This window comes from Balearica regulorum, chromosome 15, assembly GCF_011004875.1.
Source record: "Balearica regulorum gibbericeps isolate bBalReg1 chromosome 15, bBalReg1.pri, whole genome shotgun sequence".
NCBI lineage: Eukaryota > Metazoa > Chordata > Aves > Gruiformes > Gruidae > Balearica > Balearica regulorum.
The window spans coordinates 3,396,949-3,422,620 of record NC_046198.1 but is presented as its reverse complement, the minus strand read 5'-3'; the positions used below and the strand labels follow the sequence as shown (position 1 = coordinate 3,422,620).

General features: G+C 43.0%; 1 protein-coding gene and 1 long non-coding RNA gene across 2 annotated transcripts in view; one reads left to right on the top strand and one right to left on the bottom strand.

Annotated features, from left to right (window-relative positions):
- Positions 1 to 25,672, top strand: part of GSG1L (GSG1 like) — a 59,164-nt gene that overhangs the window by 29,391 nt on the left and 4,101 nt on the right. Inside the window, exons 3-6 of the mRNA XM_010308663.2 lie at positions 3,570 to 3,722; positions 7,897 to 8,008; positions 12,690 to 12,857; positions 19,376 to 19,443. Coding sequence (XP_010306965.1) covers positions 3,570 to 3,722; positions 7,897 to 8,008; positions 12,690 to 12,857; positions 19,376 to 19,443 — 501 coding nt within the window. The remainder of the gene's footprint in view (positions 1 to 3,569; positions 3,723 to 7,896; positions 8,009 to 12,689; positions 12,858 to 19,375; positions 19,444 to 25,672) is intronic.
- On the bottom strand, positions 13,226 to 24,560 carry LOC142603982 (uncharacterized). The gene is made up of 3 exons (XR_012837870.1): positions 21,991 to 24,560; positions 20,673 to 20,792; positions 13,226 to 13,887 (listed from the first exon to the last, which is right to left on the bottom strand). It is a non-coding gene; the product is annotated as an uncharacterized LOC142603982 (long non-coding RNA).

The window sequence follows — 25,672 nt, the reverse complement described above, 5'->3', positions numbered from 1 at the left end:
GAAAGATTGAATACATGTGTCTTCGTGCTTGCATGCTGGATGGACTCCTTGCACATACTCATGCTTGTGAGAATGTGTGTACAGGAATTAGATTTGATTTAGTTTTGTTTTACAGTAAAAGATTCTTCTTTCCTAGGAGGTTTCACATTGCTGCCACAATGTCGCAGCATTATTTCCTACAAGGTGAGCAGGGATGACACACCTTCTGACAAATGCTGCACACAGTGCGGAGGAGGCAGGTCAGAACCTGAAATCTTTCTGCATTAATAAGGAATGTCCTTGGCATAACAGGCGCATCCCAAAACCCACAGCACTTTCTCTGCACATCTAACAGTCAGTTGGATGAACAAGGCAAGGAAAAAGCATAAACAGGGTGAAAACAAAAAAAATATGAGACAAAGCTGGTGATTTATAAGAAAACAGACCCTCCGATACAGGCCATCCATGTAGGAGTCTCCAAATGAATCAAGCACTGACTCTTCTGAAGGAGAGATTTTTTTCACCAACACTTAGGCCAGACAAACCCCTGGAGCAGAGGACACAGGCTGGTGGGAACTGAGACAGACAGAAAAGGTGACAGCAGAGAACACAGGGAAAGAGATAAATCCTCTGGAGAGCTTCTTCCCTGTCACCTGGAATGACTGAGGTCTCCTCAAGAGAAGGAGCTCTCTACTTTGCAGGAAGGAGGCTGTAAGAAATTTTAAGTGGAAGTAAATGATGCCAAGTGACTGCCTCATGAATCTCATGTTGAGAGAAGAGCAGTGGGAGATCACTTCACCATCAGCACAGAACAGAAAGACACGGTCTCCTGAATTAATAACCTGAATCAACTATTCTGCTCCTGGCAGCCACAGGAAGATGCAAAATCCAGATATAGCTTGCATTTTCTGGATGTTATTATTTCAGATGAAATTCAGAATCAAAGCAGGCAGGACAGGACGTACACAGAACTATACACACACTGCATGTGTGACTTACCTTCCCCCACATTAAGTGCATCCTAAAAAGGCACAGAGCAGATATTTGGTGTGCACCATGAAATAAGACATGAGAGTTAGACAGAAAGTTCCTTTCCAGATAGGAATAGGGCCCAGAAAAAAGAAGAAAGAGTTGCCTATGCTTTCCACAGGAAACTCACTCAGTCTTTGCGTCTACAGCATCCCGCTTCAAGCACTGTTTCAAAGGTGGGCAACAGATAAAACTTGTATACAGCTGATGTACATCAACCGAACATCCAAGCCACCAACCAAACTGCCAGATCCCTTTTTGCAGGGTTGCACACCAGCCTCTTGTCCCCAGTCTATACATACATCCAGGATTACACTGTCCCAGGAGCAGAATCCAGCATTTGTCCTTGTTAAATTACATACGGTTGGTGATTTCCAAGCACTCAAATCTACCAAGATCTCTCTCTAAGGCCTCTGTGCTCTTGAGAGACTCAATGTCTTCTCCTAATTTAGTATCATCAGCAAAATTTCTTAGCATGTGCTCAACTCCTGTGTCCAGGTCATTGATAAAAACATTCAGAACTGGTCCTAAAATTGAGCCCTGAGGAGCACCACTAGTGACTGGTCACCAGCCAGATGTTACCCCATTGACTACAATTTTCTGCACCCTTCAGCCAGTTGTTTACCCAAGGAAGCAGAGGACAGAGCCACACCACAGCCTTGAGCTGCATTCAATACTACAGCACTGCCCTTGTGTGTAGATACCAGTAGTGAGTATCCTCAAGAGTTGAAACAGGGCAATAAACACCTGGGCAGATATGTTGTATATTCCTCTTTCAAGTTTGGGCTGAAAAATTTATCAATCAGAACTAGCTAGTTAGGGCTCTCTGCTGCCTCAGTTTGTAAGTCAGGTTTACATAATCTAATTCTTTCCAACTCAAACCACTTCATCATTCTCTTGTCATAGAAACTTCTGTTTGTGAGAAAATGAGGCAAAATTCCTTCTTAATCCTGCTGTATCGCAGAACACCCTTGCTGTCTCTCACTTGTATTTCTTTTTGGAAGAGTGTGCCAGTTGCCCTGATACCAAATTGGCTAATAGGAGTGAGATAAACAGCTGTTTGCTGTTGATAGATGCAACACTACACATGAAGTCACTGTGAGAAATTAAAAGGTTTATTTATTACTACCTCTGTAGTATTGTTGAAAAACTCAAAAGGTCAGATATGGTACCAACTACTAATAGCACGTATTAATTAGTTGTGATAACAAAAAGACAAATTCCCAGACAAAATGTGAGCTGGGATCATCCTGGTCACCAAGAGGACACTCAAATATTTGATAAAAGTGAGACTGCACATCTAGTTTGATAAGCTCAACTATAGGCATTATCACACATATGTTCTTACAGTGAGGAGAGAATGTATTAATATAAGTGAAGCCTGTAGCAGTCTCTATGGTTACAGCTAACATTTTCTAATGTAAGCCATTGTCTTCAGATGCTTAACTTTCCATGTTTCTACTGCTTAGGCTGAAATTTCCCATCACTGCTCATTGTTTCCAGGTGAATACTCTAGCAATCAGGTTAGCAAATGTACTGAAGAATTCTAGCAGATTCTCGTGCTGAAACAGCGATTGGAAGTCTGGCAGGGACTCAACATTATCATCTGTTACCATCCTCTCAAATTTACCCCATGGCTTGGTGACTTTAAAAGACTCAGCAGATCCTGCTACAGGCTTTGTGCTGAAATTTCCAAATGTAACTTCTACAGCAGATGAATCAGTCTCAGCCCCCCTTCCTACCAACTGCTGCCAGAACCACTTACCTGTGCACGACCCCAAAGTCCTGCAGAACGTGCGAGTCAAACGGGGCACATCAGCTCTACCCTTCACCGGAGGGATTGTACCTAGGGGTTGAGAAAACAGAAGGCAGTCCGAATTTTGTATCTGCAGCTCTTCAACTGAGTATGTTATAAATAACTGGTTCCACCCCACAGGTATTCTGGCAGGTTTTGTATATAGTCGCAGCGGCAGAAATCTGTGCAGTGGATCCAAAGACCCAAAGTCAGAACAGTCATTCTGCAGGACACCAGTTTCTGTGAAACAGCGTTTCTAATAACAGGCCCCGACACTATGCTGTGATAAGCATTTTAAAAACTGGACTGAAAACATTTTCTTTGAACAGTCTTGTGAAAAAGAGGTATCCAAGCCTGTTCATCTCCCACCAGCCCACGTACTGTAAGGTAATATGTGCCATCTCCACATGTATGCTAGATTCCGCTCATCTAAACCTTGACATAGGGAGGGAAAATGGATTCTGTGTCCTATGTCTGGGTCATAGGAGCCAAGAGGTTCTAGATATACCCAAAGAGGTCCTTTAGCAACCTGGGATCTTAGGAAACAGCTTTTTCTTTCTGCAGTATCTTTACCATCCTGCTGTTCTTCACATGCTCATTTACTACCTTTTCTACTTTTCAGATTTGGGGTGGTGGTTTACTAAATTTAAACTTTCTGAATACCCAATTACTCCTAGATATTCCTGATTTCCTACTTAATTTTTACCAACTTTACCTCTTATTATTTACCAAATAAGTGACTGGTTGCTGGTCTTGTGCATTGCAGGTGTCCTGTGGTTATCAGTAGTATCCGAGGTGTTATACATCATGCTGTTAGTCGTCGGATTCAGCCTTATGTGCCTCGAGCTCTTTCATTCAAGCAGTGTGATAGATGGGCTCAAGTTAAATGCCTTTGCTGCTGTCTTCACTGTGCTTTCAGGTATGAACCTTCCCTTTCCCTTTCGCCTGAGGAGCCCCAACAAAAAAAATTCTAAAACTTTGAAAGAATAAAAACTGAGGACTACAAGACTCTTTTATCCCCATTTAACTATTGCATTTTTCACTACAATTTTTTGTTCCTTTGGAACAAGGACAGCATGATAAATTTGCCTCTTGCCAGGGAGAAGTGAAAATACCTAGTCCTGATTTCACAATGGCAATGCAGTAATTCGCCTCCCCCCAGCCCACACAGTCATTACCAGAGCCATAGCCTGAGCCTCCATTTTCAGCATCATCACACTGATAAACCAATAGAAAATCAAAAACAGATAGTGCTGAAAATTCTTTTTTCCATTTAATCATAAGAGTAGATGAAGGCTTGACGCTTCAAACCAAAGAAAGAAGCCCATCTTGTTCATTAGCAAAACTGAGAATGAAAAGGGTTCTAGTAATTGCACTTAGGAGCAACTCCACCGGTAATTTGGGGACATGTATATCTCTCAGAACAAATGTTCAGGCTATTTTCATGCTCGGTCTGTACTTGGAGCCCTTCAGCAAATGAACTTGAGGAATCCAGTTCTCTAAAAGAAGTTATCAAATCTAACCATGTAATTAAGTGCCCCTTCACTTCTATGCTGGCTGAAAACTCCATTTCCCAGGATTTATACAAGCAACCAGCCACAGCTGGCTTTTGTGAGCACACCTCCATGATCCTCTCTGCAGAAAGAACAAGAAAAAGATGCAATAAAAGTGCATTTTATTCTGCTGTATTTCAAGCTGAAAGAGATTATAACAGGCAGTGCACATTTCTGTGAAGGAGTTTCTATCTTAAGGGATAGCTTCATATTTGTGAAATACAGTTAGTGGTATAAAACTTAGATCAGAAGTGGAGCTGAAAGGAAAAAAAAAAAAATATAATCTGGTAAAAACTTCCAAAGTATATTTTTCAGCTTTGGATGCAATTTGGATTAAAAAAAAAGTCAGTTCAATTTTCAAAATCAAACTATGTGGAATTCTTCAGCATTCAAATAACTATTTCCATGCTGTTTCTCTTTCTCTTCACCATTAACTGCAGTTTTAAGTTTTGCAAGAATTATGAAGTTTTCTTTCCTACACATCTATCTATTTTTATTTTTCCTTCTCTTTTTATAAGTACATTGCCATGATGTTCCGAATCTAAACTTTAAAATTTTACAGAGAAAAAGGATAGAAAAATAGGAATAAAAAAAAAAAAAAAACCCAAAACACTGCTAGCTGGTTTTTTTCAGTGACAGATCTCAGAGGAAAGAAGAAAAACATATTTATTTAATCCTATCATATTTATAGTGACACAGCTTTATAGAAATCAGATAAAAAAAAAAAGACAGCTTTGCCTTGAAGCAACACACTTCTCATTAAATTCATGCTAGAATTCCCTCCTAAAAGTGCAATGGAATCTTCATATTCTCATAGCTCAACATCTAAAGGTTAGGAAAAATTACCCCAACAGTGTGGCCACTTAACGCTATTTCTCAGCCTCTTATGAGTCATTAAACACCCTCCCGCCCCCAACACTGACATTTTGGTATTCCTCTTAACCGTATACAACTTAAACAACTTATATGCATCTCTAATGTAATATTTATAATAAAGTATTTTAATTAGTGTGATATATTCCATAAATAATATTTTCAGTAAAGGTATCTGAAAATGCTTTAAAATACATTGTCTTTTCCAAATTTAGTTCCCTAAGTTCTCCCATAAACAGCTCTGGTCCTGCAAGGCTAATGATCTCAAGCCAACTATAAACGATCAGTGTTTCTGCACTCCCATCCACTCCCATCACTCCAGTCCACCATATTATCAGGATTTTTCACCTACAAGCATCTGCTGCCCTGGACCCCAGGGTGGGCATACAGGCATTTAGTCCTCTTTGTCCAGCCTTAAGCAGCCAGCTGGAGGAAAAGATGATCTTGTAAATAATACAGCATTTGTTGATTTATGATACAGGCAGGTCATTTTATCCAACACGTGACCATTCAATGTCCAACATAAAATATCATAGGATATCCCCATGGAGCACTTAGCAAAGTATATCTAAAATAGACCAAACCGAGGGGTGGCATCTGGAACAAACCAAACCACAAGCGCATGAAGCAGCACAATGAAAGAAAGACTCCTATTGTTCTGCTATCGCTTATACACGGCTCAGTGCCACTGCCAGCACAGCCAGGTACATGTCCGCCCCCGGCCCTCCCTGCCATTAGGCAGATAAAGCAACAAACGCCACGTCGTTCGCTGTGGTCCCTGCGTTGCAGCAGGACTTGCTGCTGACCTCCCACCCACCTGTACCAGTGGGCTGTCATCCTGGCCTCCCACGCAGCGAAAGGGCTCAGCACTGCTGGAACTCCGTTAAGGTTTTGCCCGACAGAGCAGAGCTGAGCCTTGCTGAAGCTAGTCCTGGTGTGGCAAGCCTCCTGATGGCTCTGAGTGATTTTGACATGTCCCAGTGCAGTCTGTAATATTTTATTAAGATTGAAACATTACTGACAGTAGGTATAGGAACAGCAAACCCCAAACTTTAAGATCAACGCCATAACTGTCAGCTGGAGAGAAATCCACTGATTTAGAAAGTATAGCAAGCTCCCAGTGAATTCTGGAAATTAAATATAGCCAGAAACAAGCAAGGTGTGTACCAGTTTGCTGTGCTCCCATTAGGCCACCCACCCTGCTGAAATATCACTTCTTCCAATGTGAATTGCTCTTTCCACCTCCTAACTTTCCGGTGTGTCACACCGACATGAAGCAGCTGAGCAAATCACCTCAGCTTCTCGTAATACAGTATCTTCTTTCAGCCTCTGCAGTTGTTTGTATCAAATATGACATTTGTCTTGCTGAAGGTCCTGTTTAACATACCCACAACACAAACATGACATTCCCCAATTTGCCTCCCCCACAATTGCCCTGAATCATCCACATGTCTGGTGAGACTAATGAAGTGCTTTAAAGTCTGAAAGTAGGCAGGAAAAAAGAGCCAAAATTTGGGTCTGGGGATGGAAAAATCAGAATCTTCCACATGGAGGAAGGGCAACTGTGGAAAAAAGTAGATGGTCAGAGATAACAGTAAAGGGCGACTTTGGTTAAGGAGCAAAGTGTAACGTACGGGACTGCACTGTACCCCACCATCGCAGAACATCAGTATTTCAAAGTGCCTTGGACTGTCATTGCAGCACAAGGGGCTTGTGACATCTGTAGGTCCCAGGTGTATTTGGAAAACGATGATCCTGCCCCACAGCTCACCTAACTGCCTGAACCCATGCTTTTCATGGGCTCAGCTGGGAGCATCCTTCTGCGCTGCCTAGGTACTACAGCAGACACATCCCAAATTATTGTAGCTAGAAAGTTCTCCAAGCATCTGAGCTGCTACTGGCCGCCACTTCTTGAAAAGTGGATTTTGATTTTCCTCAGAGATGTCTAAGTGTAAAAATATGGGCTGGCCAGCTAAGTGGCAAACTCAGTGATCTAACTGAAACCCTGTTCTTTAGCATCACAGTGAGTCAAGTCTCTAATACATTGTCTAATCTTCACCCAGTTGTAGTTATCTCAGCAAAATATAACGGTGTCACAAAAGCAAGCATCATCGACATTGTACCTTCAAAAGTATTCCTATGGTGTCCTCTCGCCACACATCATCAGGAATACTGAGTTCACTTAACTTCCTTGTGTAACTTCCAAGTGTTTTATAAGTGTTCAAATTTATAAGTCTTAGCAACTGTTCAGATAAAATATCATTGTTTGGCATTAACACATTCAATCTTGCATTGCCTCCAGAAGCCTCTTTCTTTATTCTCTTACCTGAGGCCTGTCTGCAATGGGCTAAGTGAGATAACTTGTGGGTGGCATACCCCTTTTGCAGGAGCAAGGTTGGTGGGGATGCTAATTGTGCAACATTTTCTTCAACGATTTTCTTTCTTTAACTCTTCTCTTAATTGAGAATTCAGTATGATGTAAAATAATGAGCTCTCAGTCACACCTTTCCTCTGCCCATGCAGCTCCCTCCTCCACAGTAGAATAGAAGGCATAAAAGTGCAACAAAGACTTTTTTGGAGCTTTCAGAGCACTTCCAGCAGTAGCTATCTCAAGAACTATAAAAAAACATTAGCACAAAAATTCCTATTATAATCCCTGCTTCTCAGGTCTCTTGGGGATGGTGGCACACATGATGTATACTCAAGTTTTCCAAGTGACAGTCAGCCTTGGGCCAGAGGACTGGCGACCGCACTCATGGGACTACGGATGGTCCTTCTGGTAAGTGTCACCATCAGTTACTATCTTTTCATTTTTGAGTTGTTCCATCAATCTGTCGGGAGATTGTACATCTCATCTCAAATTTGCAGGAACACGCATGTGAATTTCCAGCTGCCAAAATGCTAGGAGCAAAAAAACCACCATGGCCGTGCAATTGTTGAGGTGTTAGAGGACAGCTATCAGTGACTGTGCAGCAGCAGCTGCACCTATCAGCAGGTACATAGCATTTGTAAATAAACAGCAGCCACAATTACCAACACAGATTGAGCACTCTCATTAAAGTTCAATTTAGGTACATAATTGCGATGGCATTTCAGAGACTTTTAGCTTTTTTTGTTGTTGTTGTTTTTAATTAATGTCTCAGTTGAACCTTACAGTGCAACTTTTAACACAACCACAGGGGAAGGCATAGTGCTCCTGGCACCATGATACTTCCCTGTGGATCACGGTGAGAAGGCTCGGAAAAGCAGACAAAACATTTTGGAGACTGATTTTTATTTTATTTTTTTAACCTTTCCCATTTATCTTCTAAAAAATCACAAAAATAATTTGGCCAAGATACGTCAACTGTGTTATATTGCTTGCAAGTTTATAAGAAGCTTAACAAGAATAGGAGACTAGAGAATAGAAATACCTGCAAACAACATTCATATCCTTCCAAAGGCATCAGCCTCTTTGGATGGCTAGTGAAAATACTTTCTTTTTTTCATTTAAATATAGCATATTATTTTCATTCCATCTCAAAGCAGAGACAACAACCTTTGCTAACACCAATAAATAAATACAAATACTTCTTACGCACAGCACTGCAGGAAGTTATTGGTCTTTCCTTCTCCCCTCACTATACGGTATTTCATGGAAGGAGTTATTAACATTTTAGTAACACGTTACAAAATATAAATCACATTATATTTAAAATACAGCTTGTTTTGTGTATCAATAATAAATATTTATTGCATATGATGATGAACTCATAAACATAATACAGTCATATATTTATATAAATATTTATAACTATTATGTAATAATGATATATTTACATATATATTTAAATAATAATGCATATTCTCTATTAATTTGTCTTCAGTAATCTATTTTATAATTTACTGCAATACTCAAAATTCAGAATGATGTTAAATGTCTAGCATGATAAAGCACTCATTAGATTATTCTCCTTCACCTTGTGCAAGACAAGAAACCCTATGCCTCAGAACGGGCATCAGAGGCTCGCGGGTCCCGTCGGGCATTATGAGCCCACCCTGGGCCTGTTCATCCTACCCATGCTCCGAGCGAGCTGTTCAGAGCCCAGCAGCCCACCCTGGGACAGCAGCTCACAGCAGTGTTTGCTGTCCTGACCACGGTTTTGTCCCAGAGCAGACGTTGCACCCCTTGCCTGCAGCTCTCCCCAGCCAGCCAGCGCACGGCGGGCTTTGGTTTAAAGACCAGGACTGACCCTGGGTTAAGCCTTGCTGTGGAGGATGCTGGAGACACCCACGAGCAGACAAACATGCAGGAGGAATCTCAGCTCTTCCCCTATTCCTGAAGTGGGACCTCAGCTTCACGCTGTACAGTGGCTGTTGGTTCACCCTAGTTAAAGCTGAGCTCTGCTCAAGCTATTGCTACCACAAGGCAACTTCTCAGATTTGGTAATCTCTCTCCCTCCCCTAATACCTTCCAAGGCAACATACCTGTCCATGCAGGACGCTGGGCAGGGCGCAAACATCAGCTCAGTCCCAGCTCCCCTGAGACAGACGTGAACAGCAGCAGCATTTTCACAGGAGCCCGAGGAAGGTCATGGGGTCCCTCATGCCATGCCGGAGGCTGGTAGCAGACCTGGCAAAGGAAGGTCTGACAGTCAAACACAGCAAAAACAAGGCTTCTTCCTTCCAGCTAACACGGAACTGCTGTACAGACTAGAGAGAGACAGCCACCCAGACTTGAACACTGACTTGAAGAACGGTTAAACACAATTGCCCACACAGTCTGGTGGAGTTTGGAAACTGTGAACACGTAGGAATTTCTTTCTGTTCCATCTGGGTCCAGGTGATGGCCTGAAGCATGAGCTTTAAATGTGCCTGAACCAGTAGTGCAAACATCAGCATTATTTACAGCCTTCTGTAAAAAGTACCACTGCAGCATCCTGCTAGACAACCTGTTAGAGCACAGAGAATTGCACCACCACTGAAAAGTGGGGCCTGAGAACAGCTTCCCCATGGCCAAGAGCCAAAGGGCATGAGTGGAGATCCAGGCTGTCATTCGTTTCCCAAGTGCCAACAGGAAAACTATTTTTTCTGTGGCTCTATTTCCCCTCTATCGAATGGGAATGATAAATATACCTCTCCTCAAAATGAGGAAGGGCTGCTTGTGATCTTCTCAGATGTCCAAGTGTTCAAAACACATGGCTCGGTCCCCATTCCCAAGCCATTGGCAAAGCCGGGAGTGGGCCAGTGGATTCTCCAGGCAGGGAGTTTCAGTGGGTCTGAGGATCAGTGGATGTTCAAGCTCAGCCCCTCTAGGAAGAAAACAAATGCAAAAATGTGAGCCATTTGAGCCACAGAGAGACTTGAGAGCACAGCCCTGTGCTCAGCTACCAGAAGCAGTATATGTACTGTCCCACCACATCTGGGGCACAGCTGGCACGGAGTGGTGTTGCCATTAAAGAGGTCTTCACCTCAGGTAGGATGTAACTCTTGCAGGTAGGAGAACCACTGTTTATACTTGAAAATAAATAACATTTAACAAAGGTCCATAAAAACTAAAACATATCAATTGGAATTGTCTCATTATTATGATTTACCAAGTGCCAGACCTGAGGTCACATTGAAGGTCTTCATTCTGTATTTCCATCTCTGAACCTTTCAGCATTTCAGAGTTGATGATTAGAAATGATCAGAAACTTTCAAGAGGAATCTTTCTCCGTATGTCATACCCTCGGCACCAACCAGGCACAGTGAGGCATGTGGTTTCAGCTGGCTTCTTCCTTGATATTGTTTAGCAGTCCAGCTGGAAATGTTTGGAGCTGTTAGAGGGTTTCTACACACTCTGTGTAGGAAAGTCACTTGCCAGGCTTTGCTGTGCCTGGACATGCACACGTAGCACACGTTTCCTTTCCACTTCTCCACCCAACCACAGGAAGCCTAAGAGAACTTCATCACCCCAGGGTTCAGTGCACTTCCTTCTCATTTGATTGCAACTGGAAAACACATTCAAAAATGACTAGGAAAGGGTTGCCTCCCCACACTTCATTGCCATGGGAGTCCCTAAAGGACTTGTTATGCACTGAAATTTGAAATCATTGAAATGAGTTTACTTGAACCATTTTTTCCCAGATTTTTCAGTTCATGAATATGTGTTCTTTTTCAAGTTTTGTCTAATTTGAAATGAGAAACTGTTTCCCTGTTTGCAGATCCTTTGCAGAATAGGAAAACAGCTCATGCTGAGGGCTCTGTTGATAATGCCTATTTATAAGATAATGCTACTGTGGCTGTATTCTTTCTGTTCTGCAAAATTTATATCAATGTTCAATTTGGTTATAGAAAAGGTGAAAGCAAGGAGCAGGTAAAGTGTGTAGCTGACACAGATGATTAAGTTAATCCAAGTTGTTTAGGAAGCCACTGTTAACTATATGTAGCTGGAGCTGATGGGCAGAATGTGAAGTCAAGTGGACCCTGACTGCAGATAAGCTCTGCAGACAAAAGGAGGAATTCAGTGCCTTTTTTGTAGCCCCATTTCATGCCCAAAAAGCATCTAAACTCCTTGGCACCACGAGTTCTCCCCAGCCACATCTGAACTTGAGATCAGTGAGGTAAAGGCTGGAGGAGAGATGTGCTCGGAGGGCAGAAGACACCCAGGAGGGAAACCCAGCCCACGAGCAGGGAGCAGAGCAGCTCCCAGCTGAACTCTCCTTGCCAGGAGACCCAGGACAACACTTGCTGCTGTTCCAGTCTCGTATTGGGGCAGTCTCTTTTTTACTTCCACTTTCCTTCTCCCTCTGTCTCCCCACGCTCCTGGTCGGTACTTACAGGTGTCCTGCCAAGCACTGCCTGCACACTTGGGGCACTGCCCTCAGATTGGATCCCTCCAGAAAATGGAAGTGCTGTCTTCTAGTCTGGTCAGGCTTTCAGAGACCAGATGTAAGCCAGGAATGCTAGAAACGTCCATGAACCAGGAAAGAAGGAAATACAGTAGTAGTCTGATGAAGTCATAAAAAAAATGGGATAGAAACCATCCCTGCAGTAGCATTGTGCAGAGTCAGTCTCCCATGGATGCTGGAGAACTTCCACTGGGCCAAAAGACATGCTCTCTGGGGCATTACTCCTTCCAGGAGTTCATTACTGCTCTATAGATTTTAGCACTCATCTGCAAGGCCCTGAAACATTTCAAAGGGAAACCAGGAGACATTCGACTCTTCTGTCAGAGTGCACAGAGTGTTCCTGTAGGCACTCTGCCACACGGATCTCCGTGGGATGAAAGTTGTGCCCAGACCCTACCTAGCCCAGCATCCTGCCTGCATGCCTGAGCATGTGCCACAGGTCGTTTGAGGTAAGATGAGGAGAATGGGTTTGTCACCGCTGACTTACCTGCCTAGTCGCATCCGGTGTATGTGTGTCTCTTGGCGTCAGAAATATAACATGAGCTGCTGTCTTAACCCAGCTCTGTCTGCTGGTTTCTCTCTCCACAGTCTGGCATGGGGCTCTTTCACCTGCTGCATGGCGGCCTCCGTTACTACCTTGAACTCTTACACTAAGACTGTCATTGAGTTCAGACACAAGCGCAAAATCTTTGAGCAGGGCTTTCGAGAAGAGCAGAACTTCCTAGACCAGGAAGCCATCAAGTACTTCAGAGAAAGGTCAGTGCAGTCAGTCGCTCGATCAGTGGAGGTTTTCATGGACTCTGCTAGTCTCAGAAAATCCAGGCTCTCACCCATTTCAGCACAAGTGGGTGAAGTCTCTGAGATACTTGGAGAAGATGTGTGTTAAAGACAAACACAAAAGATCTTACTCGATTTGTTTTTTCTTAAGTTTTGTGGTGTCCCAGTGCCTGCCTTTTCTCATATACTCATTAAAACACAAGACTGACAAGTCTTTACAGTATGCATCTGGTTCATAGGAAGCCATAAGAAGCTATCCTGCCAATGCAAGCTGATTCTCCCTCTCTGGAAAGGTAAAATTGTGGGCATATAACAAATGTTACAGCCACACTTTCTCAGCACGTGTCGTAGGCACTTCCCAACAATCCTAATGGCTGCTGAGACATTTTCCAGCCACCCCTAGACCACTTTGGAGTTGCCATCTTCCATAGTCACATGCCTACAACCCATACTAGGCTCCTCCACACAACCCATTCCCCTGAACTCCTCCACACAAACATAGCACATACATCATATTGCACTGCGATGTTCCTCTGCAAAAACACCCACACGGTGCCACCCACGCTGCTACCAGGGTCTTAGATTGATTCTAAGTCCCATCTGAGCCCTGAAGGCCCAGAGATGCTCCTTTGCCCTGCCTACAAACATAGCCCGTTACCACACATCCACCCAGCACACTGCTGACCCCACGCACTCTCAGTTAGCCCATGAGGCTGCACTGGGATACTTGCCGCCCTCATTCTTCTGTGAGAAGGTTAAGGCTTAGCTTAACATTGCAGAATGTGATGAACACACAAATATGGACCTCACACAGCAGGGAAGGTGTGATGGACTCCATAGGGGTACCTTCGTGGAATGAGGAGCTGATAAGTACAGAGAATCCTCACCAAAAGCCTATTGTTGGAAGAAATATAAGGATATTTAGGGAACAGAAAATGTGAGGATTCACTCTTGTTCTTCTGACCGATGTGGCAGTTTCTCAGTGATGGAAGAGAGTGGTTGGGAAGCTCTGAGGAGACAGAAGATTAAAAATGATCAGGCATTTCAGCAGCGAAGTGAGGAGGAGTTCTGAGCAGGAAGAGCTAGAGACCTTCTATGCTTATTACTTTGTGTTTGTTACCCAATCTTAACTAATAGTCTCTGTTGTTACAGTTATTCCTTGGCCAAGTTCCAAGTTTTCACTCTACCTTTCAGTCTGGAAGGATGAGAGAAATTATTCAAACAACGATGATTTTCCTAATTTTGCATTTAGAAATTACAGTGGTTTTTTTTAAAATCTTTGCCTGAAAAAAAACCAAACCACAGTGAAAGGGAAGTGGTCAGCATGTGCCTCAGGGGAAACCAACACTCAGCGAGGGAAAACAGTCAGCCAAATTACTGAAGTGAGAATTGCAGATGAGACACCGACAGAATTGTAAGCAACAGAATATGCTGAGTTACATTGGGAAATGTAACTTTATCAAGTACCACTTCTGCCCTTTCTGGAACAGTAAATGGCAGAAAACATTAATGGCACAGAGGACAGTAACCCTCTTTATCTCACATCTGTGTTGTGTGTTTTGATTTTGATTCCTCTTGCACTCGCCATATTACACAGCCCTCCCCGACCCCATTTTTACATACACGTAAATCAATACCACCTAAGACTTTACAATCAAATTCATGTTGGACTTGTCGTAACCTGAGAGACCTTCACCCTGACACAGTAGACAAACAGGTGAAGGGCCCTAAAGAATGATGAGAAGCCGAATGCAGCACCAAGGCTTTTTCAGGTCTCTTGGGCGGAAGGTTTGATCTTACCTACATGACTAGCAGGGTATTGAACACTCATATGCCCAAGACGAGTGACAAGTCCCACCAGTACAAACCAATGTGGTTTTTACATCTTCTTTTATCCATATCATACCAAATAAGCTCCATACTAGGCAACATGCATAGAGAAAAGCCTGTTCCGTGTGACTGCTCTGTATACTGGTTAGATCCACCCTGACCAGTATACAGAGACAATACTTTGTCTCTACCACTTGCTTTATGACTGGACTGTATATTTTGTTCTGTCCTTCCAGCTTGCTTGCTCATTTTGAATTTGTGTGAACAGTTCACTTGTTGGTCACATCCTCCAAACCCCTTCACACACACTTGGCAAATGCAGCTCAAGTCCGTGGTGTTCCCAAGCTTCATGATTACGACTTTCTTTTTTTATATCACATTATTTTAATTGTTGTATCTGAATACATACTAAGAAACCCAGAGACAGTGTTACCATGGGATCATTCCAGAGATTTAAAGCTGTGCAGCATTACATCCTTTTTTTTTTTTTTTAAGTTAGCATTTGCATGGTCAGCTTCACTACTGTGCCCTGAGAACACTCTGAGATTGCAGGGGGTCCAAGGATCATCAATTAGCAACAGAGTGTTGCTAGATGCCTTGGGCACCAGCAGTCCCAGCAAGCACACTTCCCCTACCTCCGATCTTCCTTTGCACAAACAGAAAATAATTTAGATTCTCTTTCTTTCCTGTGCATATACCCAGGGATACTTCACATTCCCTCCTACTCCTACACCTCCATGTTCCTTTTCATATCTCATAAATAAAGCCCTGCAGCCTTTCTTCCTTCCAGTTATTTTGTACATCTCACTGCCCTCCTCTTTGCGTGTTCCTCTCTCTCAGTACACATCCAGCACCCACTGTACACATGCATCTACCTCTGTGTGGAATAGACTCAGTACGATAGGCAGTTTTCTAAGAGCAATGTATTTCTAGTGAAATTTAAAGCTTGATCATTATTCTCCACAGCTGCAGATTATCTTCTGGAAGGCGGGGAAGAAAAGCGTTAGCCCCATTTTTTCTGACAAAAGTGTTTTGTTGGAATATACTTCTACAGGCCCCTGCTCCCAGATAAGAAATTTCCTTTATGAAAAATACTGACAGTGAAATACCACTAATCTTGCAAGTACTTTGTCAAACATAATATCGCTGTATTTCATTTAATTTTAATCACATGTAACTGCATATAACAACAGAAGATTTACTAGAGACCTATTAGATGAAAGAGCTGAAATGTTCCCTTGAGACCTCTCAATTCAATCAGTGTGCCCCATGTTCACCATCCAGTGCAGAAGATACAAGGGATGACCCAAATCAGTGCATGGCTTGTTGTCCTGACCCCCTCCCTCCCACCAGCTCACCCCATCCCCTCCCCTAGCATGCCAGCTTCGCACCGTCTGCATCATCTCTGCACCCTAAGAACTGCCTCAGCTGTGAAGAACATAGGAAAGACCTTTAAAATCACACCAATATATGTGTACACCTCAAATGCTGCTTCACAGCCTGTTTTCGCTCTACCTTAAGCAGCACATAGTTATCCAACCCTAAGTCCACACATAAGCACAAGCAAGTTGCAAAGAGCGTGCTTACACAGAGACAGCCAAATCCTCCAACTCCCCGCGACCACGAAGACACAGACTTTGTCTCTCAACAGCTAAGCTTCTTACTGTTTCTGTCACTGGGAAAACATTTAAACAGCTGCTGAAATATCAAAGATTCATGGTGTTATATTCAACAATTATTTCCTTCCCAGGCCTGGGATACTTCGAAAATCCCAGACAAAATGGACACTGTAGTTCACATTATAAAATCAAAAGATATTATAGCTCTTCAGATATAAAACATATGATAGCCCTCAGAGTAATGCTAAGCAGAACAAGTAAATGATACAGGGTTGGAGGTACTATTCATGTATTAAGTGTTCTATAAAATTATCAGTAGAATTATCTGCAACATGGCAGTTTTCAGTCTTTATCCTATTATTGTTTGTCCTCCCTTTTTCTCTGGCTTTCCTTTTAACTGAGTATGTGTCTGTAACTTTTGCTCATCTTTTTCAATTTTTTAGTTTATTAGGTGTCAGTTCATGATAGGTATCTCTCTTCCCTCTCAATTTCTCTTTCTACTCTGTTTCATATGAATACTCTTGCCCCATATTATCTTGAGCATGGTCTGTTGTCTACAGTTCCTCCCAGCTAGCAGAGGAAGAACCCTCCACATCCCTTTCTGCTTCCTTTGCTCTGAGGATCCTTCCAAATAAGTCCAAGGGAGACGGATTCTTTGTTCTCTCCATATAGTCTGATGTATGTGACAGTCAGCTGAAGGACTGTCAATGTGCCAGGACCTTCTCCTCTTCCACTGTCCAGCTATTTGGCTTCTGTAACGCCCTGCAGCACACAGGTAGTAGTTCTGGGACTGCTGTCCCTTTGCCTGCTGCCACAGAGATGTAGCTGTTCCACAGTCAGGTCATGCCACAACATCCCACACCTTCCTCCCTGCCCTGCACAAGTGTACCTGTAAGGCCATGAGAAAATAATGCCCACAGCAGGGGACTGGGGTAACCCTTCCAGTGCAGCACTAACTTCAGTGCACCCAGGCTGTTAAAGCTTCAGCTTTCTCTGTATAACATCTAATAAATATGCAACTATATCTAGTTTGGGGGTGCTAAAAAGGCAGTGAGAGGAAGGCAAGATGGAAATTAGTAGATGTAGCAGTTTTAGCAGCTTTGCCCATATGGCTGTGTAATAATTAGGACACATTCACAAGAAGTGCACTCATTTAGACCAACTGGCTACAGCAACACAATGATCACATCCATCCAGGCAAGGGACAGCACAGCTAGGTTATTCATAGGGAATGTCTTTCCTGTGTTTGTCCCCAGTTTCTTGCTTTCCTTTTTTTCTATACTAAAAAAAAAAAATCCCCTTTCAGCCACTCCCCACCACCTTTCCCTGCTCCCAGAACTCTGGTGGGCTTTGCTTTCAGATGAAGAACGATAAACCTTCCTCTTTGCTTCTTCAGTATGCTGGGGGAAAGGCAGAAGGTGTTAGAGGGGCAGATGGAGACCCTAGGGCAATTGTCACAGCTGCTGGAATAAGGAGAATTGTAGCTACAGGGAGGAAGATCTGGGGCAAGGGAACGTAGAGGTTTGGAGTGAGAATACGTGAGGATTGAAGCCTGGGGTCAGGGATAACGGGCCTGAAAGCATGGAATTAAAATCCAAGTGAGGTCTTCATGGAGAGGTAGTCACTGCCTTGGGTGAGAATAAAAAGTTATTAAAGACACATGAGAAAACTTGAATTAGCTACTGCCCTCTTTTACTGTTGACATCAACAGAAAGATTAGCAGCTTTTGGAGATGCATCCATGCCTGGTCAGGCTGTGTGAGGCCAGGGGTGTTGAGTCGCATTGGAACTGAGGCACTGCAGGCAGGGCTAAGGAGGTCAGCCCACCCTGGCACCGGTGGGAGAGGGGACCCCAGAGACCAGCATAGCCCTGTCTTCAGTCTGATATCCAGCCTTTTGCTCCCTGTGAAGCACATCTTACTTCCGAGGCACTGCTAAACCAACAAACAAATTTAGCAAGTAAATCTGGAAGATTCAGCCTTCCACAGTTCACTCATCCATAGCACAGCATTTGCCAACTTGCAGCTGTCCATCAACACCCATTGTGGTATTGCAGCTGATTTCACAACATTTTTCTTGCTGACTGAGCCCTTACTCAGATCTGCAAAACCAGCCCAACATCAGGCAGATGCTGCAGGTGAAATTCTAGAGTAAACTGAGTTCAAACTGCCATTGATACCAGTGCAGACAAAATGTCTCTGCGGGGATAGAAAATGTAGTTTTGAAGTGCTGGGAGCAGTTTGAAACAGACGGCAGGACCAAAGCTATTGCAGAGTATTCCCGACACTATAAGAATCAGAACTTTCAAATCATCATTTGCATATGCTATTTTCTTCCTTTTTTGTACATTTCTCTGACGTATCTTAATCACAGTTTTCTTTCTCTAACTCCATCGTACTCATTTAAGGTGTTGTGCAGATCATATCAATGCTTTCCAAAGACATGCCAACCTTTTGCTCTGATTTCCTCTTTGGTCACCTAGGTATCTGAACAGGTTTAAAGCTGTTGACCTACAGTACCTCCCATTTACAGAGTCAGTATCTTTTCATATTTCAAATCTGACTATTCAGCTTTCATTAGCACACAAGGATGTGTAACGTTCTGCCTTGGATTTATTCTGTACTTTATTCTGCAACACAGGAAGGTTTATCCGCAGAGCTGTTCCTTCTGGAAAATTACATGGACTGGCACTTAAATGGTGTAGCACTAGCAACACACCCACTTCCAACACACACGTACTGTACAATGCTGTTAGTCCCCGACGCTTAGCTTCATCCTGAAGAGTGAAAGAGTGGGAGAGACGCAGCCCTGAGCCCCTCATTTCTATTCCCCATGGCCTCTTTACATGAGCTTTTCCCTGAGAGGGGCAAAGCCAGTGGAACCGAGTCCTTCCCGAGACCATTACGATCTCCATAATGGGCCTGGCTGGCTATAGATGGAGGAGCCCAGGTATGTTGTACTCTTATTGATTTTGACCCTTCCATTTCTGTACATTTGGGAGCAGCCTTTGTTTCTGTTAAAGGTGCTACTTCTATATTCTCTTTTCCAGGACTGAGGAGGAGAGGGCTGAGGCTGGGGACCTGAGGTTACAGTGCCTCCATAGCTGCTCCCCAAATAGTAAGTGACCATGGCTCGAATATGTCCGATACACAATGGCTTATACCGTCCCCATGCTGGCTCCTTGGGGTTAAGAATAAGGTTTGGAGTAGGAAGCTATGGAAATAGAGGTTTGTAACTTTCTCAGACAGCGTTGCCCAAATGATAATCAACTAGCATACGAACAGTACAAAATTCCCCAGGATTCAATTTAGGATGTGCACACATCCTATAATTTTATGTTATCTCAAGAAGCTGTGACTTCATAGTAGTTTAAAAATATGCTCTAATTTACACCTGTATAACTTTCGTTATTACTACCTTTTTTCGTCTATATTTATCACCAATTCATGATGATGCACACTATTGAATATAAAAATGATTGAAAGCAGCTTTGGTAGACAATAACATTAGTATAATTAATGCCATTTCTTTCACGTCTATTAATCCTTACTCAGAAAATTGCCATGCTTTTTTTATTCAGCGTTTGCAAAAATTCTTACTTTAAGCGATGGGAATCAGTAGTTCAATGTACGGAGCAATATTGGAGCATGGCTCCTACCCTGCTCGGAATACTATCCTTTACTCTCCTGGAAAGATGTGTGCAGTTTCATGCATCTATTTTCTTGCAAAGAAAGCAAGTGATTCTTCATTCAGCAGGAGGGAGACTTGGGAAAGTGACTTGCTGACTCTGCTATTAAAATTTGGAAACCTCATAGCATTTTGCTGCCTCTCTCTTGCTGAGATGCACATCTCAGCCACATACGCATGGAATCTTGGTGTCCATAACCCTAATAATTGAGGATCCTGATCCCTCATCAGACCTGCTGGAACAGCTCTCCAGTTCCATGTCACTGGAGGTGCTCTCCCCACAGGCATAATAGTGCTAGCACTGCGCTCAAGCTTGGTTTGTCATCAGCTCACTTGGTAACTCCTGCTCCTTGAAAATATGATGTTAGTTATGGACCTTCCCACAGGCAGATCCACATCCTTCACTTTCACAGGTCTGAAAACCTCTATTAATACAAAATTGATCTGGGTCATATTTCCCAAGAAAATTCCCTACTGCCAAGCTACTGGGTAGTGTCCAGATGTGCTTAGTTCATTAAGAAGATTGTCCAAATGTCTTCCTTTCAAAGAAAAAAATAACAATTCTTGACATTAGATGTTCAAAGGAATAGAAACAAAGCTCTATTGGTCCTACGCCCAGCCCTACCCCAGTACTTCAACGTAAAGGACACACAGCTTACCTCCACAGATGTGCTGACAGCACTGTAAAAGCAAACTGTAAATGAGAAGTCAGGTATCAGGTAAAGAACAGCGGCCACTCTTCAACATTACGTCAGCTGCAGGTACACATCAGTTACCAACTGTAATGACATCAGATCAATGTAATTAAGTGGTATGAATGAAGTTCTGCTCTCAGTACACAGTTTACTTATGTATGCAACTTAAGCTTCAGAATCTTCATTATTCATGCTTATTAGGGAGGAAAACCCACTAGTTACTGCTACTCAGGATGGCACAAACCCTCACAACCTTCAAAGGAAAATCTCCTTCCTGGAACAAGCCCCATACCACATTGAGTCATAACTGGCCCACGCCTGATCAGACGATTCTCCTTAAAGTTGTTTCTAGCTTCACGCACTCCCACTGTTCTTTGTCCCATTGCCCATTTCTACACATAGTAATTTCTTTATTTGCACTGGACAATGTACACCAGACTTTGGAGCTGTATTATGAGGCCCTGTTAGGGATAGGGCACGACAGACACATTAGAAAGTCACAAAACAGCCTGGACTCAGCCTTGCTTTCACTGCAACTCCGTGCAGTGTCACTAAGCAAGAGGAGACAGCACAAAACGGTTATCCTGATCTTCTTTCAAAACTGCCCAATGACCATCACTCACTGTATCACTATGAAATTGTCTGCAGTGGGGCCAAAGAATCAAAAGTTCACAGGGGCTGGTGCCATAAGACCGATGAAGAGGTTCAAGCTTTTCAGCCATGCCACTAGCAAGAAATCAGCTCAGCACAGCGTAGACTCAAAGCCATTTCTCACCAGGAAATACATAGGAACCACAACCCCAAAAGAGTTGGGAAAGTCTCAGATGCAGTTCCAGAGCCGCAGACTCACCATTCATGGGCAGACTTACAAAAATGCCAGGAACTGCCCTTTGCAGGCAGATTGAACAACTGCACTGGAACCACCAGACTGTGCCTCCTTGCCTGGTCCAGGTACCTAGCTGATAGCATCGTACCAGGGATAAGTGCCAGCCTTCTACCAAACCAACGCTGCTTTTCTTTCCCCAGCACCAGGTCTGGGTTTTTTCCCCTAAGTACGTCTTTGTGGTTGCCAGTTAGTTGCAGATATTCAAACAAGCCCATTATATTACCTGCACAAGAAGAACCATGCAGCATTGCAGCAAAGGCATCAGTGATGAGGTTTGCAACCCCCCCGTGACACAGGGTAGTATACTAATTTGTACCGATAGAGAGACAAGCAGGCAGCAATAAGAAATGACATATCCAAGATCACAAATGGAAGATGCCCCAGGATCACACTTACCTTTCTACAGGCTTTTCTTTAGGCTTGCGGAGTGCCATGGAGTTTGGGTGTCTCAACCATAGCTTTCAGTCAGGTTCTGCACTTGAAAAAAAATCATCTACCTCTGTATGTGGTATGTAAAGAAGGAGGTACTAAATCCAAAGGCAGACATTCAAGCCACAAAATACATAGAGAAAACAGCAGTATGAACATTTATTGCTAATATTACTTATTAATATTAGTACTAATTATTATGCATTTGTCTTGTGGCAGTGCCAAGTGCTCCATGGACAGGGGCTGAAGGCTCTTGGTTTGGAAAGAAGACAGTGTTGCAGTGGGCTCATAGCCAGCAGGGAATTGTTAATGGCAAGAGAACGACATGAGAAGTGCTTTGCTAAACTCAGAGCAGCCACAAAGGTTACACCGGCCCTTTGGCTGTCCAGGGGTCTGCTTGTATGGAAGAAGAGGACACATCACTTAGAACAGACCAAGTCCTTACTGTTGTTTGGTGAACTCACCACCTGCTTTCCACTAGCAGAGTAAATGCCAGCAGAGCATTTTGAACTCTTTCTGAACTCTTCACATAGAGGTGGTCCTGTACCAGTAGGACACGAGGAGGTATCACGAGAAGTTATTCCTGCTGCTCCCTTCAACCAGCACTTCATTCCCTGAAGGACTTGTCACTTAGAAACGCTGTTCTAATTTGAACCAACCAGCACATAAAGAGTATTCACTCATCCTCAGTTATCATGCTATTTTTCCTGTCCTTCCACAAAGACAAAACAGGGCATCTGGTCGTTGTTGAGAGGCAAGGATTTTTTAGGGCTTGCCACTGTAGAGTGAAATAGTAAAAACCTTTAAATAAAAGAACAAGGCTGAGCAAGCATAGCAGACAAACACCAACAGGTCAGGAAGCTTTAGAAGAGAGGATAGTAAAGGTTTGAGAACAGCCCAGGAGCAGTGTGAGAGCACAGGAAGCACAAAGGGCCTTATGCCAGGCCAGGACCAGGGCAGGGTCTGAGGTTCCTCTGTTGGCAAGACTAAGCGACCCGTTTTGAAAAGTGGCTTCAAATTATAACTTTCATCAGAAGCTTGATTCCAGAGAAGTCTTGATTGGGGCAATGCAATATTCAGTCTTTATAGCTCTACCTTAAACCATTTAATGTCCAGCACTAAACTCTAATTTTCCTTTAACAGGTTTAAACTTGCCTGAGCTGGGCTAAGAGCAGCACCAGGGAGTGCTAGCTATAAATTGGCATCCTCTGCTCTCACCGAGCTGCCTTCCTGTGCAAACATATGGTGCTGGCCCCTATACATCTAATATCCCCAGTCACAATTTTTTCATACCAAACAACATTCCCATTGCAAAGCTCTAAACACTTAATAGTCTATTTGCTGGATTTTTTGACCTTGCAGGTCTCAATTTTTTCTTTCAGGTGAACAGGGCTGGGAGATCCCAATGCACTAGTTATGCAGTTGCTACACAAAAATGATAGAAGGAGAAGTTTCACTTCAGGATTTTGTTGTTGTTGTTGTGCAGTTCTCTATTACTGAGAAATGCTCACTGTTATTAGGCTCCAGGCAGCAGTTGTACCTTGACTTCAGACAACTGTATGTCCATGCCACTGCCACCTTCTCCTCTGGTCTTCTCCCACCACTAGGCATTAATATGATGAGCCTGCTGCTTAAATCAACGTGCCTGGGACCCACAGGACAGATGAGAGAGGTATGGATGATAGATGTAGAACAAGGAGTAAGAGAAAGGCGGGAGAAATGTCACAAAGGACAAGGAGGGACAGGTATGGTGGCAAAGACAAAGAGGAGATGGGTAGCTCGGAAGAGCCAAGAGCTGAGCAGAAAACAGCATATTCTGACTGACTGTGGCTAAAAGCCGTGGTTGTTATTTGAGGCAGATAAACTCAGGGTCCAGAATACCAGCTTTTCTCGTAGAAAACTGGAAAATTATTCAAAATTAATTCAGCATTAAAAAAATAAAGTCACTGTTTTGGCAGTGTGGGCATTTTAGGTGGGTCACCTGACAAAGAGGAGGCCTTAAAAAAATAACTTTATTCTCATATCATCACCCTGCAGGCATTTCCCCTGGGTCCATCCCACAGCTCTTCTACCATCCTCCCACCCCTGACTGTCTACAGTAAGGTTTATGCAACCAGCCCCTTAGTGCTTCTGTAAAGTGTATTGTCATTTTTTTCTATTCAAACAAGATTATCAGTAGAACTCTAGATTTAACACATGGTGGAAATGATTGATAAAAAAAGGAATATCAACTATTTTTTTTTCTTGGTTGCAAGTGCCGCAGAAAGAAAGTGGTGCTGGATTTGCAGGCAACTTTCAAATGTCTCCAAATTCAGTGCTACAAAAAGTGTATTGCACAAGCTCAGCTGGAGAGGGCAAGGCACAGACGGCAGACAAGGTCACTCTGACAACGGGGAACATGCTTTATATGCTGAGCAGCACAGGGCTGGAAGAAGGCAGACAACAAGGGCTTGACGCATTTGAAGTGTCGCTCAAAGTTGAGTCAAGGTTTCTCCTTGTGGAGATACCTGACAGCTGCAATCACCTTCCTATTTCATGTCAGCATTGATTTCAACTCCAGGTCTTGCAATTCTTCCTGTAATTTATTCAGTTCATAGTGATTCACTACATAAAAACAGGTGGGAAAAAAATCCCCTCTGATAAAGTACCATGGTTACAGATCTAAGATCCAGCCTTGCTATATTAAAAGCAATGGGAATTTCATTCCTGTCTTCAGGCAAACCCTTGCCCACTAGGAAGCTCCAAAGTTACAGGTCTCAGTTCTCTCCACATTTACCTCTGCTAAAATCCAGACTGACATTTTGCTTTAACAAGCTTCAGATTGCTTCTTAAGCAACCAGCTCCTCTGCTTCTGAGATAAGAATGATGATAAAAGTAAATTCAGTACCATGTTTAGCACTGCAGCCAGTGAAAATTAAAGGGTGGAAAAGGAAAGCAAAAGAAAGTGATAGTTTATAATACTTCTTTGTTTCCTCCAGTGAACAGGTGAATTGGAAACATTTCTTATATAAATTTCAGTGAGATTAGTTATGAAACATGTTTTCTGTCACTCTTTTAAATAGCATCTTTCAATAAATGTTCCATCTCCTACAGCTAATCCTGGATTTATGCAAAAAACCCCACCGAACACCACCACAAAACCCCCAACCGTGTCCAACACTGCTAAAGATGCAAAATGAAGTATTTCAGATTGTACAAGCACCCCAGTAGCCTTTCAGTTACTGCGCCTATTATATTTCCCCCAAAACGTAGGTAGGGATTGTTGCTCACTTAATGTTCAGATAGTTTTACACTGTAAGAGATTTGCAGACAAATACATATATTTTTAACAAAAAAGTTACAATGTACATTTTTATTATAGTTGCCTTAAAAGGGGTTTTGCTCTTGTCAGAACAAATTGGGGTTTTTTATTTGCTACAGCAAACCATATTTCCTGAATGTGGGATTTTGTAGTGAAGATAAAGGAATGCCTGAGTTTCAGCTCTAATTTAAATAAGCAGTAATTTTGATTTGTGTTGCCGGTACCAGAAGATTACCTTTTTCCACTCCTCCTCTTGGTCTCAGAGCAGCCCAGGAACCACCAGACAGCTCTCTCCCCATTTGCCTCGTCCCTGGGGCCTAGAGATGCACTCCTTCGGCCAAAAGATCT